The sequence below is a fragment of the Protomyctophum bolini genome (genome assembly GCF_963924005.1).
Source record: "Protomyctophum bolini genome assembly, chromosome: 21".
In the NCBI taxonomy this organism is placed as follows: Eukaryota; Metazoa; Chordata; class Actinopteri; order Myctophiformes; family Myctophidae; genus Protomyctophum; species Protomyctophum bolini.
This window is the reverse complement of record NC_137882.1, coordinates 5,358,559-5,373,558: the sequence shown is the minus strand read 5'-3', so window position 1 is coordinate 5,373,558 and position 15,000 is coordinate 5,358,559. Positions and strand designations below refer to the sequence as shown.

Below are 15,000 nucleotides of genomic sequence, written 5' to 3'. Positions count from 1 at the left end.
GTCGTGGCTAACGTCAAGCGTTGGATCACAGAGCACAAGTATGGGTGGATACACATGGGGCCGATTCACTGAGCTCTTTACACCCATATAACACCGGGGGGCTCCACCGGGCGCGTCGGCATCACCGTCACCGTCACGGAATGTTCCCTTTTTAATCAATGAAGGGTGGCTCCACTGCCCGCGTTGCGCTGCGTTGCGTGACTGCATTCCCCGGTTCGTTTTTTTGACGCACGCGCCCGGTGTACGTAAGTCTGGATGCAGACTTACAGCTTGCTGTATGTACTGTATGCCATTTGAATGCCTCATTCTAGACTACTAACGCGGGATGTTTGGAGAAAAAAAAAGTTTGAAACAGCTTAGTGAATCGTCTGTCCTTGTTATTGTATAGCCTGTGTTATTTTGCCTCTTCTCTTGGCCAGTTCACACTTGCAAAAGAGACTATAGTCTCAATGTGGGTTTTTTTTATGGTTAACTAAAGGTTAAATCAAATAAAATAAAATTAATCAGACTCATGGGTCCTATACAGTCATAGGGCGGGGTCGTAGAAGCAGTGGTTCTCAACTGCCTCAGGGCCCCCTTGAAAAAAGTGTTCACGGCCCACCCATTTGACCTCTGAAAACGGCAGCCCAAAGTGGTCAGGTGGGTGTGGGCCGTAGTGGTCAGATGGGTGGGCCGCTGAGTATGTACTGTATGTGGGCGCAATCCACATACTCAGCTGTGCTGTCTACGCCACAAATGCATGTTCCAGTCCCTACAAATGTGGGCACCATTTAAAGGTCAAATAGGCAGGCTTTCCAACGGTATAAAAGCTATTGCCAAGAAGCATTGTTGCGAAATGATCTACCAAATGCACATTCCTGAACTTTTTGTTGTTGCTGCGTTTATATAATGTTTCAGATCTTCCGGTGATAGTCTGGCTGCACAGGTTAAAGCCCAGAACAAGGTGCTGCTCATCATCACTGAGGAGAAAGAGTGAGTACATAAATAGGCCCCTTTTCCACCGTTTCGGAACAGATTCAGTTCTTTTTGGAGCCTGACCTCCAAAATTGGAACGTTAATTATGAATTGAGTGGGCGAAACCATACCTATATTAAATTGTTCATAGGATCAATATAAGTAATTAGTATATGTATATAAAGCTACTCCTGTCAGTCCTGTGGAAGGGTTATCATGTATTAATTTACTTACAAACAATTATTTAGACCTGAGGCCAATTCTAAAAATGCCTCCTAACCTAGTAAGTAAGTAGCCTTGCCTATCTCCTGTTTCTGTAGCGTGAGGCGGGGTGCATACTTAGTTTAGACTAGTCATTAGTTAAACATGGGTTAAGGTTAGGTTTAGGTGTGCTGCCCCGTGCAGGGAGGTTAGGGTGAGGGTTTGAGATAGGTTGTAGTTGTAGGACTAATGACTGGTCTAACCAATGACTAGTCGAGAGTGTCAAGCAGGGAGGCACTGGGTCCCATTTTTTCTCTTTGGTATGACCCGGCCGGGGATTGAACCCCGACCTCCCAGTCTCAGGGCGGACACTCTTCTAACCACAAGGCCACTGAACTGGAAAAGTTTTCTGAAAACCTTCAAATTCTTACTAAAAGTATAAAATATGTTGCTATATGGGACACAGAGGTGTATGTGACACAGAGGGTGCAGCCGGTATTAAAGGTAAAACAACGTATAGGTAGCACCAGGTCTAAATGGGTTAATATAGGTATGGTTTCGCCCACTTCATTTATAATTAACAGTCCAATTTTAGAGGTCTGGCTCATGGACTAAAAACCAAAAAGAACTGAACCGGTTCTCACCCGGTGGAAAAGGGGCCTTAGAGAGAGAGAGAGAGAGAGAGAGAGAGAGAGATAATGTGTGTGTGTGTGTGTGTGTGTGTGTGTGTGTGTGTGTGTGTGTGTGTGTGTGTGTGTGTGTGTGTGTGTGTGTGTGTGTGTCACCTCTGTTCAGCATATATGTTTACTAAAGACAACTGGATGTTTTTGTTCAGGAAAACCAGCTCAGCTAAACGCTACACACCTGCAAACTAGGTCACCGTTCCCAGCAGGAGAAAGCTTCTGATCTGTGTGTGTGTGTGTGTGTGTGTGTGTGTGTGTGTGAGTGATTCAGGAGTCCCTGGGATGCTCATACAGTCTTTCTACATGTCATCATCATTACACACAAACACTGACGCACACACACACACACGCGCCTGCGCACGGGCGCACACACACACGCGCTCTGGCGGGCGTGTCTTTTTCTGTCACTGTGTTTCCTTGTCTTTAGACATCAAAGTGGTCTAGCTGTCTCCTGTCGTCATACCCCCCCCCCCCCCCCTCCTTCCCTCGCGCTGCTTCTCAAGCGCCGGTGTGACAACCACACATTATTATTGTAATATATGCAACTAAAATAAATTATCAATTCAATTTACACTATCGGCACTTTGTCGCATGTCCCAACACAGACAATTAAAACATAATATTCCACATTTCAACCTGGCATGCCTTTTTTGGGCGTGTCATTATATTTCAAACTTGTGAAATCGCTGATCTACAAGCTCACAATGTCTCGTGATGCAGCAGCAACTCGTGTGCAACTTGTAGATCAGCTATTTCCGCTATGAACACAGGCGCGCGCCTCTAGCTTTTGACTTGCCAAGGATGTGGGCCTCCAAGTAATAGAGGGTGTGCATAAAATGGGTGGCAAATTGAGTGGCAAAGTGAGTTTAAAGGTAGAGTAAGTGATTTCACTCAAAAAACCTTAGGTTTCGTTTTTGGCTGTGGGACCTAAGCCTTCGTCCAATCAGGATAGAGAGTCAAAAACGAAACCTAAGGTTTTTTGACCCCCAGGGGTTAACTGGGGACAGGGAGGAACTCCTTATATGGTCAGCACACTCTATAGTAGAGAGGATTATCACAACAAAACAAAAAAATAAGTGATATTTGAATTAAGTGAAATCACTTACTCTACCTTTAACGTTGTTTGACTCAATCAAATAGGACTTTTCTGTTTGGATGTATGGACTGTCGAGGCCAAAAAGTAGTTTTTTGCCACTCAGTAGGAATTCCAGCGTAATCTTCCGGCTATGATGATGATGTCACGCATATACCCTCTAACGGCAAAACATATTGATACCATAACGAATGCACAACATGAACGTGTAAAATAAAATGACATGATATTGTCTTGACAATGAATGACAACATGAATTGTGATGCCGATGAATATTAAACACTGTGTTAGTTCCATTGATCCAGGCCGTAACACAATCGATTGATTGATCGTTAAAATAAAACATGCTCCGAAAAAGCACAAGACTGGTCGATTCCAAGCTATCAGGCCTGTGTGTGTGTGCGTGTGTGCGTGTGTGTGTGTGTGTGTGTGTGTGTGTGTGTGTGTGTGCGACAGACCCCACATCTTCAGCAGGCTAATGACACTTGTGCTTGTTAAATGACATAGTTAAAAGTAGACACTATATTTTATGTGTGGTAGAACAGTGTGGATGCCATGTTAATCAGCGTTTGGTCTCCTCCGTGTGTGTGCACGTGTGCATGTGTGTGTGCGTGTGCGTGCGTGTGCGTGCGTGTGTGACAGACATCTTCAGCGGGCTAATGACACACTGAAGGAGGAGCTGAAGAAAGGGAGAAACGAAGAGAAGGAGAGAGAGATGGAGCACTTAAAGGTGAGAGAGAGAGAGAGAGAGAGAGAGAGGTCAGAAGGGCAGAAAAGTTTTCAACGTTTGTATTTAATTATTATTTAATTTATTTTTTTGGCAGATTCAGCATCGAGAGGACACTCAACACTCAGCGAACAGGGAGTGAGTACTGGCGTGCGTGTGCGTGCGTGCGTGTTCGTGTTCGTGTGCGTGCGTGCGTGTCCCATCCCATGTGCATGTGTTCCTTCATGTCTAGGGGAACAATGATGGCATTTTATTGGCGTCTTGATGAGCGTGCACAGGGTTTGTTTCTGTGTGTGTGTGTGTGTGTGTGTGTGTGTGTGTGTGTGCATCTCTGTATCTAGTATTCACATGCATACACATAGGCTACTGTATACGTCTTAAAAAACCCTATTCTGGAGTGGCGAACCATAGCTTGTAGATCGGATAATTTTGACTAACCTACGTATGTAGTGTATAGAGAGAAAACGGGAGGGGGGTTTAGCATAGGGCCCTGGGGGATTCCGCTCAATACAAAATATAATAATATTAGGACTTATGTGGTTATTATTAAGCACTTCACTCTTTGACACACTATCCATCCGGAGTGAGAGGAGGCTGTGAATGGAGCCCCCAACAGGCCTTGCCACCTGTGTGTGTGTGTGTGTGTGTGTGTGTGTGTGTGTGTGTGTGTGCGCGTGTGTGCGTGTGTGCGCGCGTCTTCACTATGAATACCAAATTCACACTTGTCTTTTAACGATTATTATCCCCCCCCCCTCCCCACCATCATCTATCCCCCTGGTTCCCTTCCCTCCTCCCCCCCCCCCCCCCCACACACCACGTCTGTCAAATAATATTCATCAATGAAGTAAAAAAAAAAAGAGGTTTATATTCATTACATTCATTAAAGTAATGAGACAGGCTGCCGTGACACAGATGGGATGTTGGGGATGGAAGGTGTACTGTAGGTGATGGGGGGGTATATCTGAGGGGCACCTGCCTACAGCGATAACCTCCCCCCCCATAGGGGTTTCTCTCATTAACAACACCCACCACCCACCCATACACCACCATCTTACGCACGTCGTGGGGGGTGTGTGTGTGTGTGTGTGTATGGTTGGGCCCACTCCCCCCCCACCACCACCACCACCACCAGGCGTGTGTTTCCAAAACGGATCGGATTTGTTTTGACTGGGAGGGGTGAGTAGGGGTGTGTGTGTGTGTGTGTGTGTGTGTGGGGGGGGGGGGGGGGGGTTCCGGGCGCTATTCAAAAGCTGTCAGTCATTTTAATGATATCATTAAGGGGTCCACGACAGCGAAAGATGAATCGCTTTCTCTTTGTCTTTTTTCCTTCGTAATTGCAAGAGAGAGAGAGAGAGAGAGAGAGAGAGAGAGAGAGAGAGAGAGAGGAGAGGGGAAGAAAGGCAGTTCATATAGATATAGGCATACAGGGGCCTTTTGATTGAGTGAATATAATAACACTCAACCAGATAAGAACACAGTGAAACCCACTCCCATGCTCTGCTCTCATCCATCCCTCCATCCATCCATCCATCCCTCCCTCTCTCTATCTCTCTCATTGTGTTTGTCCTTTATTACAAGGTTTCCTAATTTATTTCCTTTCATCATTGCCCCCCCCCCCCCCCCCCTCCCCCCTACACACACGCATACACACTCACCTTCATGCCCCCCCCCCCCCCCCCTCCAACCCCCACCCCGTCTAAAGTGGCGTATGAAAATGATACATCTATGTGGCAACAGATAAGTCATGATATCTGTATGCATGGCTCCCATATGAGATCGGTGCATAAATCTCATTACTGGCTGTGTGAGTGAGTGTGTGTGTGTGTACTTGTATTAGTATACTTGCGAGGCCATTATTATCGTATCATTATCGTATTGGTACTAGTAACCTTTCAGAGATACAGCAGACATAGTGAGAGACATGCGGTGGTTTTGTTGGTTAAAATATTTGGGTTCTTTTACTATGCTCATACTCTCAATACCAGTTTACTAATTATTTTGTACTGTCTTGTACTGTTTTTGTCTTTATTTGTTTGTTCTATTTGTCTTCTTATGACCTTGATGGGGGGTGGGAGGTGGGGATATATACATGCCAGATACAGTACAGCAAAATGTAGTACATGTATGTTTCTTCATTGCCACAACACATTCAATGCCAGGCGGTTGTTGGGCGCCCCTTTTACTCTGGGAGTTAGGTTTATGATTAGTAAAAGATTCAGGTTTGGATTAGATTAGAGTTTAGGGATAGAGTAAATGCCTTAAAGGAGAATTCCATGCTAGAAGGCTTTCTTACCTTTATTTGTAGTGTAGAATACGTGCATTATTGGCTATTTCCCCTAATATAAGCCCTCAATGGGGGTTGGGTTTTTGTGCTAATTTGCTTATTTCCATCTAAATAAGTAGTAAAGTGTGCCGCTTGGGATACTATTTACATTATGAAGAGAGGATATATACAAAAACAAAAATAAATTGAGCGATGGAAATAAGCGAATAGGGGAAATTGCCAATAATGCGCTTTTGCACAAAATAACACCTGGACCTCTTTGGTGGGGACGTAACGACTACAAATAAAGGTAAGAAAGCCTTCTAGCATGGAATTCTCCTTTAAATGGCTTACTGTATGTACAAGCTCACAACGCGTCACAGGATGACACGTTGCGAGCTTGTAGATCGATTTTGTTCGGCTTTGCATTATAGGTTAAAAAAACTGTCAATTGTGTTTTTCAAATGACATGCATAGAAATTGCGGTCCTGAAATGTGGACGTCCTCACAAGTACAGTAATCCAAACGTGCGGGGTGGGGTCTGTGGGGGTCTATCGCTGACAGTAATCAACTGAAGGTTGATAAGATGTGACTTTATTATTAAAGAAATTGATGACAATATTGCCCGCCTCTGTTCCAAGGCAGCTGGAGTGTCACATTCTCACACGCGATAGCGTGGTGGATGGCAGTTTGTATCAATAACTATCACACGGAGAGAGGGGGAGGAGGAGGAGGAGGAGTGGAGAGGATTGGGATGAAGGTTGACAGGAAGGAGGGACTCTCTTCACTAAGAGTTGGTCACACATTGTGTGCCTGTGCACGTGCGTGCGTGCATGGTTGTTGGAAGGAAAGCTGTGGAAAAATAAATAAGCACTAATAGTCATTTATCTCCCATGTTCCCAATTACAAGCGCTTGTACTGTAGATCGGCTATTTCCGAATAGCTGAAAAATAACATAGAGCTTTTAAGTGTTTATAAACTGTTCCACATTGTGCTGGCGACCCCCCCCCCCCCCCCCCCCCCCCTGGAAACCTCCCCAAGGACCCCCCGGGGGTTCCCCGGACCCCACTTTGAGAATCACTGTCTCATAAAGCATCAGTTTAATTAACAACACACAAAGACCACAGTATAGGGGATTAGTAGAAAATAGAAAATATGGAAAGATAAAGGGAGGGGGGGGGGGGGGTTGTTTGTGAATACAGAGAGAGACTCATAAAGAACCTCACAGAGCGAGGAAAAGAGCAGAGAAGGAGACGAGAGGAGAAGAGAGGAGACGGAGACCGGAGTGAGGTGGAGCTGAAGGAAGAGCAGGCGTAGTTTACTGCCTGGCTTAGTCAACATGGCAGCTTGGCCCCAACGCTAATGACTGCAATTATACAGACACTGATTGGGTTAGGCCGCTAATTGCACACACACGCGTTTGTGTGTGTAAACACAGACGCGCCGCGTTTACTCAGGCGCCGTGCCAGGCGATCGAGGCACTCAGCTCGAGCCTCCCGGCCGCCGCCGCCGCGCACATAAATCTCTGGGTCGTCTTCGGCTCCGCGAGGCGATGATGTTTCATGATCTGCCCGAGAACCGCATTACCGACTCCACGAGCACACGGCTGAGTTATGTGAGGATGACAACGTCGTGGCACTCGGGGTTCTGTGTTGCACTCTAGGAGCGTGCCGGGGAGTTTACGACGGCGCGTGTTGTCGCTTCTCTACAGTTTGTCAAGTCGAGTCGAGTCAAGTCGAGTAGAACTTGTATTTGTCCCCAGAGGGCCAATTGTTTGTTCGGCAGTAAAAACTGTACATAACCCACAGTAATACACAATCAAACACAACATACTATAAGAAATAATAAACATAGAAGTGCATAAAAACCTTTATGTTGCTAGGGGCAGTCTTTACAGACGGTAGTCCTAAAATATACATGCATTACAAAAAAAAACACAGTACTACAATACTTGAACTCAACTATACTGTAAGTTGGTTTTGGCAATGAAGTATTGCAATTGCAATAAATTACTGGATATTCTACATAAATTAAAGCCATATTTACCTATATGTTTTATGTTTATTTTTGCGAACGCAGTGAGCACTTACTATGAGACCTAGTAGATCATGTCTGTCTGTCTGTCTGTCTGTCCGTGTGTTACGCTTTTGTGCCCATATATGGAGCTGCTTTGGGGACTCCTTATATGGTTATGGCTGAGTCATGGTGACATGACTGGCGTGGTCCAACTTGTGCCCATATATGGAGCTGCTTTGGGGACTCCTTAAATCTTAAAAAACCCAAATATGTACGAGCTGCGTTCGCTTCCCGCGTTTGCGCGTCTTACTGGTACTATTTGAGTTTAGCTGTGAAATGGCTGAGGGTATGCATGAGAGTTTGTATCTGTTGGTTTTATAACAGATGTACTGTACCAGTAAGACGCCTAAGGGTGAGAAGCGACCTCGAGGTGGCGTGCACACATCCGCTTCGTTGACGGCAGACTGCTGGGCGAGCGCTGGCTCTTTGGCATGGGGGGGGTCAGATCAACATGGAATGAATTATGTACGGCCATGTAAGGAGCATGTCTTGCGTGTATACAGGGTTTGATGAGGTCAGATCAACATATGGAATGTCAGAACAGGTCAGCTCCGTATATGGAGATTTAAGGGTGGTAGCGGGGACATTCCCTTGAGTGTACAGGGTTTGATGAGGGCCGGGCCTGTTGAGAACGGCTGCCGGGCGTGGCTGCACTAATAACTTGGGGGCGGGCCCGTCTAGAGTTTGAATGGACAGATATCAGTCAAAAGGGAGACATCGAAGAGGAAGGATGGATGGGGAAGGATCAACATATGGAATGTCAGGTATATGGCAGGTTCTGACATATCATATATCCATAAATGGAGATCTAAGGGTTTGAGGTTTGAGGTCAGATGTGGAGTTGCTGGCCAATATTGATGACATCATGGGTCTCCATATATGGGCTTAATTGCGACAGCAGATCACATTTACTATGACATCAGATGTCATGGTGATGTCACGACACCTGGCACCATATAATATATGGTCCGCATATGGTCCGCATATGGGGATTTTGAGTGATACACTGACGGGATTTGCACGTTTTCATAGTAAATGCGACAACACTGAGATAGTATTTGTAAAGAAAGAAAAGCAGGTGTGCTTGATCTGGACACTGCCCTTGCTTGGTTGAGGCAGTGGGTGCTCAGCTTTGAATATAACTTAACTCATAAACCAACAAAGTGGAAAAAGCGGGCTACGTATGTACAGCAACCAGATGCCGAAGATTAGTATTTTATTTTGTATTTTTGTTCTCAGCATCATATTATTGCATGACAAGAATAGTTTTAACTGACTCTGCCAAATGACATTCAGCATTATTATCATCGTTATTTTCAGAAGAATTTTCCCTAAAACAAAACAATTATAATGTTATTCGCCTTTCAATATAGTTACAAGGTGCAGTAGAATGAACAAAAATTATCATTACATACCGGTAATAGTTTAAAACAAAACAACATAATAAAAAATAACACTAAAATAGGACTTAGGACATAATACTAGTGCATAAAACTCAGATTTCTTCTCCAACTTTATCATGTGAAGTTAATGCAATTAATATATATTTGGCCACGGAGCCCCGCCATACACCATACAGGGTTTGTGTTGTTAAAATATTTTGAATATATTCCAACTTGTTCATATTTCATTCGGGATCTTTATGGAAATAGCATAGCCATATTAACCCATTCTGACCGGGAACCCATTTTGGGTGTTAGCATCATGTTATGCTTTAGCTATTGAAAAATAGCAGATCTACAAGCTCATAGCACGCCACCGAGTGGCGCGCTACGAGCTTGTAGGTCTGCTATTTTTGAAAAATCGAAGAACGACTGACATTTTTTAGAATCTGATCTCAGGTCAGAATGGGTTAATCAGACCAGTGTGTGTCCAGTGGAAACCTCGTATGAATCTGATCTCAGGTCAGAATGGGTTAAATGGGAGTCCATAGCCTATGTCAAAGTGGGGGTCCTTGAAATTAAAATGGTTGAGAATCACTGCTAGAGCCATATAAATCTTCTCTTATTGGGTCTTATTGGGGTATTGTCGAGGGATAAATGGGTAAACATAGCATATAAACGGGACAGGAAACCTCACTCAAAGTTGAAAAAAACGTATTTATTTGTACTTCTCAGTCAAAACTGGTTTACAGAGTTACAAGAGTTTGTTCCATAAATACAAATGGCTCAATTACATTGATGGAAGTTAATGATATAAGCAATCATTTACAATAGAGGATCAACAGTATAGACGATATTATAAATAGGATAAATATTTGAGCGGAACAGTGCAACAAATAGGGGAATTACTACAACGTTCCTTCCCGAAGGGAACTAACATAAAACAAAAGGATGAGCAAAGTTAAACCAACAGAATGAAAAGCTTAGGTTAGCGGTGTCGTCTCTAAGAACATCAGGAGGAGTGTTGGCGAGAAGGGACACTCCTCACCTGGACTTGAGAGAACAGAGACAGTAAACGGCAGTAATAAGTCCTGATATACACACTTAGCTCCACGACTGTAAGGAGCGAAGTAATGGCTAACGTAAATATATACTGTATATGGAAATAAGGAGAAGTACATATTTGACGAACCATAATCAGAAAATAACAACACCAAAAAATAACAGTAATAAACGTCTCGCCGTTACAGGGGTCCACTGGCATGTCTTTTCAAACGGGGGTCTGCGGGCTAATGAGTGTCATTTTGGGGGTCCTTGACATGAAAAGGTTTGGGAACCACTGCACTAGGAGACCCGATTCAGCCTGACCTGGTGATTACAGGGTTCACTGTCTTAGCCTTCATGGCCATTATTGTTCTATCAAAGTTTAGTGTACCAAACAACACGTATAGGGATGGCTTCTCTGTCTGTGCTTTTCTTCACATTTGTCACTTGACTGAGGTTGACCCTGGATGGGTCTACAGTAAATCTGCAGGAGCTCAGAAGGCATCGTTTCGCTAATGAGAATCTCATAAACATTTCATATACAAAGAAAAATGTCTGCCCGTATTAGCATTTCCCTTAAGTGCCTTTTAGGACCTTTTTTTATAATGTTCTAAGTTTTCATTAACGGGGCCAAAAGTTTATGTGCGTGCGTGTGTGCGATGCGTGCGTGCGTGCGTGTGTGGCGTGCGATGCGTGCGTGTGTGCGTGCGTGCGTACGTGTTCTTCCATGTCTAGGGGAACAAGGATGGCATTTTATTAGCGTCTTGATGAGCGAGCGCGGGGTCGCTCCACTGGGGCAGAAGGGGACGAACGGTCGCGTGGTCCTCTACTCTTTATCCAGATGAGGTCGAAAATCCCAGGCATCTTTTTCTTTTTTTTTACAAGAAAATTAACATGGCCGGAGTTCTACGGTGGTACTTTAATGGGCTTAAAGGAGTCTTGGGTTCATCAAAGTATTTAGAAGTGGGGGTGGGGTGCGTGCATGCTAACTGGACAGGTTTACTGGGGCATGAGAGTAAAAAGGGGGGGGGGGCTTCAGCCCTTCCAGGGCACCATTAATCCTAATTTATGCTTCAGGAATAGCCGATTTACAAGATCACAATGCGTAGCGGATGCAATGCGTTGTGAGCTTGTAGGTCGGCTGTTTTTTGCAGACAAAGTACAAGTCTGGCTTTATCCTCTCGTTAATTTCGTGGACCTTCCTTGAGTCAAACCCGCGGTCTTGACGATAGCTATAGAGACCCCAACATTTGTTTGTCATTTCCAGAAACGTTTTAATAAACATGTTTAAAAAAAAATCTTTAAATGGCTTCTTGCGCTCTTAATTTTTGCCCTTGTTGTTTGTATGTTTTTCTTTTCATAGACGCGCTCGTATATAATTTAATGATTTCTGGAATCCGTTCCGCTTGCCCATATTTTAGGGTCTTGTAACAAGTTATTATAAAGATGGTTTGTGATGATGTATACGCTGATTTATTTATGCCCCACATTTCCTGGAGGAATTTGATTAAAACAGTTTTGGAGGTTTTTCAGGCCAATGCCCTGTGTGTGGTATATCATTAGACAAACTGGCTTTAGCTAGATTTGAAACGTTTACAATGGCAGGAACCATGGACTGTCATTTTGAATTTTAGGTACACGGGCACTTATAATTACCCTTTGGTGTAGTACATTTCTTTGAGATTCACTACACCAATGCCTAAATGAAGTCTAATGTCTTTGTTGTTGTGTTTGTAGGAGTGGCAGCCCCTTTTTTGAGGGGCAGAAGGCCAAACTGAGGTGCCATGTTGGCCATGGCCTCTAGTAGGAACATACTATTATTTATTTGACTTATTTTTTATTTGTTTATCACATACCCTCGCAAATCCACTCTCTTCCCTAGGGGTAATACGGCTGAGCAATATAAGCTCTGCTAAATTGCCTGCTCTGAACTGGCACCACAAGCATGCTTGCTTAACCCATTCTGACCTGAGATCAGATTCATACGAGGTTTCCACGGGACACACACTGGTCTGATTAACCCATTCTGACCTGAGATCAGATTCTAAAAATGTCAGTCGTTCTTCGATTTTTTCAAAAATAGCAGACCTACAAGCTCGTAGCGCGCCACTCGGTGGCGCGCTATGAGCTTGTAGATCTGCTATTTTTCAATAGCTAAAGCATAACATGATGCTAATACCAAAATGGGTTCCCGTTCAGAATGGGTTAAACTAACCCACCAAGTTGAAAATGGATGAGAACTGCCCGTGACCAAACATGATTGCTGCAGATGACGGGTAGAATTTAGAGCTGAATGCTATGATAACACGGGATTACATTTAATTGACTATAAAATGTTACACACAATAACAGTGTGTTAATTTAATATTTTTCATTAAAACAATACCTTTTTCTTCTCACCGTCTCTCCAGCTCTCTAGTACAGTGGTTCCCAAAGTGGGGTCCGGGGACCCCCAGGGGCCCTTGAGGGAGTTCCAGGGGGTCCCCAGCTAAATGATAGTTTGGAACCCTATATGGGTCTGTAACCCTGAGAGTGTACAAATGGAATTTCAACAGGTTCAGAATCACTGCTAGAGCCGCAGAGCCGTAAAAAAATCTTCTCTTATGGGGGCCCATTTGGGGTCTCTTCAAATGGGGGTCTGCGGGCTAATTAGTGTCAATTTGGGGGTCCTTGACATGAAAACGTTTGGGAACCCCTGCTTCTAGTAAACAGTAAATGCAAATTTAGGTGGGTCACCACAATATCCAACCAGGAGACCCAGCCTAATGTTTATGTGCCAATTCCAATTTGTTTGTTTCATCACTTCCAATTTACCTTCTTTATCCTGTACACTGTATGCGTTCTCTCTCCTGATTGGATGAAATTGGTATCCCGGCTAACTAGCTTACTAAATGAGGAGACCCCATTACTGCACAGAAACACTCTAAAGCAGCGGCTCCCAAACCTTTTTGGCCATGCACCCCCTGTTACCTCCTGACCTAGCTGACGCACCCCCCCACATGGAAATATAAATTGCATAAGCTATATAGAGACATTTCCTATTTATCCACATATAGGCACATATATATGAACCTGAATATGGCCGCATAATACAGTATATGCAGCATAGGCTATATTCTGCATTACTTGCCATATATTGGCATAATATGTTAATATATTTAAAATAAAACCATTACGCCACCATTAGACTTTTCATGTCGCGCACCCCCTACAAGGCGCTCGTGCACCACAAGGGGTGCCACTGCTCTATAGCAATCATTACTACCATAATATAGAGCTATTTCATAACACTTCATTTAAAACATTTGTCTCTTAACGATGTGTATACGAAGTGTTTCTGTGCACGTACGTGCGTGCGTGCGTGCATGCGTGCTCAAATGCATGTAGTGCATACAAAAACGTGTATATTGCTCGCCGCACAACCGTATTGTTGACGCAGTTCGAAAATATATGCCAACCAGTGCAGCAATGTATAAACATATAAACATTCAAAAGTGTTACCGGGTTAGTTGTGCATGCCATGTCTTTGCTAACACCCCACATACACCTGATGTTGTTTTTGTCACAAGGAAGTCCTGACGTTGGAGGTGGGCTGTGTCTTCGATTTGTACATGGAACTGGATAAACATTTCTGTACATGGGCCATGTACATACTGTAAGGCTTACAGTATGTATGTACCAATGAGCAAATCCAAACAACTTGCCAAATACTGCTCCGTTTCGGCTGTTATAGGCAGTCTGTCTGTGTGGAGGAGAAGGTGCCATGTGTAGCCTTAGGTGCCCATGAACTTTATAGTTATATTTGTTTACCTGTAAAAATGAATTGTAATTTGCGGATTGTGTGTGTGTGTGTGTGTGTGTGTGTGTGTGTGTGTGTGTGTGTGTGTGTGTGTGTGTGTGTGTGTGTGTGTGTGTGTGTGTGTGTGTGTGTGTGTGTGTGTGTGTGTGTGTGTGTGTGTGTGTGTGTGTGTGTGTGTGTGTGTGTGTGTGTGTGTGTGTGTGTGTGTGTGTGTGTGCGCGCGTTTGTGTGTTACAGCAGAGAGAGGGAGAGTTGCATGGCTCTTAACCTGAGCAGAATAGAAGACATGCAGACCAGACTGCGAAGCAATCTGGAAGCTATCGGAATATTAAACCAAAAAGTAAGAACACACACACACACACACACACACACACACACACAGTCACACACACACACACACACACACACACATGCTGTGACAGCCCAGAGCTATCACTGATTGATGTATTAGGCCCATCAATCGCTCAGCAGTGTGAGAAGCACTACAACACGTGCATATACACTCTCACACACACTCATGCACACGCGCACACACACACACTCATGCACACGCACACACACACACACTCTCACACCCCCCGCAAAGACACACACAGAAGATAAAGCGTTCAACCATGTGACTTCTCACGCACGCACACACACACACACACACACACACACACACACACACACGCCTGCAATTATTTTCACAACACGTCGCCATCTTGTAGATGATCTATTTTTGGTTCACAACACTAATACATACATTACATCACTCCTTCATAATAACAACACTAAT

The 15,000-nt window shown here is 44.2% G+C and overlaps 1 protein-coding gene across 1 annotated transcript in view; it reads left to right on the top strand.

Moving 5' to 3' along the window:
* The window catches only part of pmfbp1 (polyamine modulated factor 1 binding protein 1), a 150,070-nt gene that overhangs the window by 126,792 nt on the left and 8,278 nt on the right, over nt 1–15,000 (top strand). The window contains exons 20-24 of the mRNA XM_080793286.1: nt 1–38; nt 898–972; nt 3,574–3,661; nt 3,756–3,796; nt 14,460–14,562. The exon at nt 1–38 is cut by the window's left edge and continues 72 nt beyond it. Of these exons, the coding sequence (XP_080649412.1) occupies nt 1–38; nt 898–972; nt 3,574–3,661; nt 3,756–3,796; nt 14,460–14,562 (345 nt within the window). The remainder of the gene's footprint in view (nt 39–897; nt 973–3,573; nt 3,662–3,755; nt 3,797–14,459; nt 14,563–15,000) is intronic.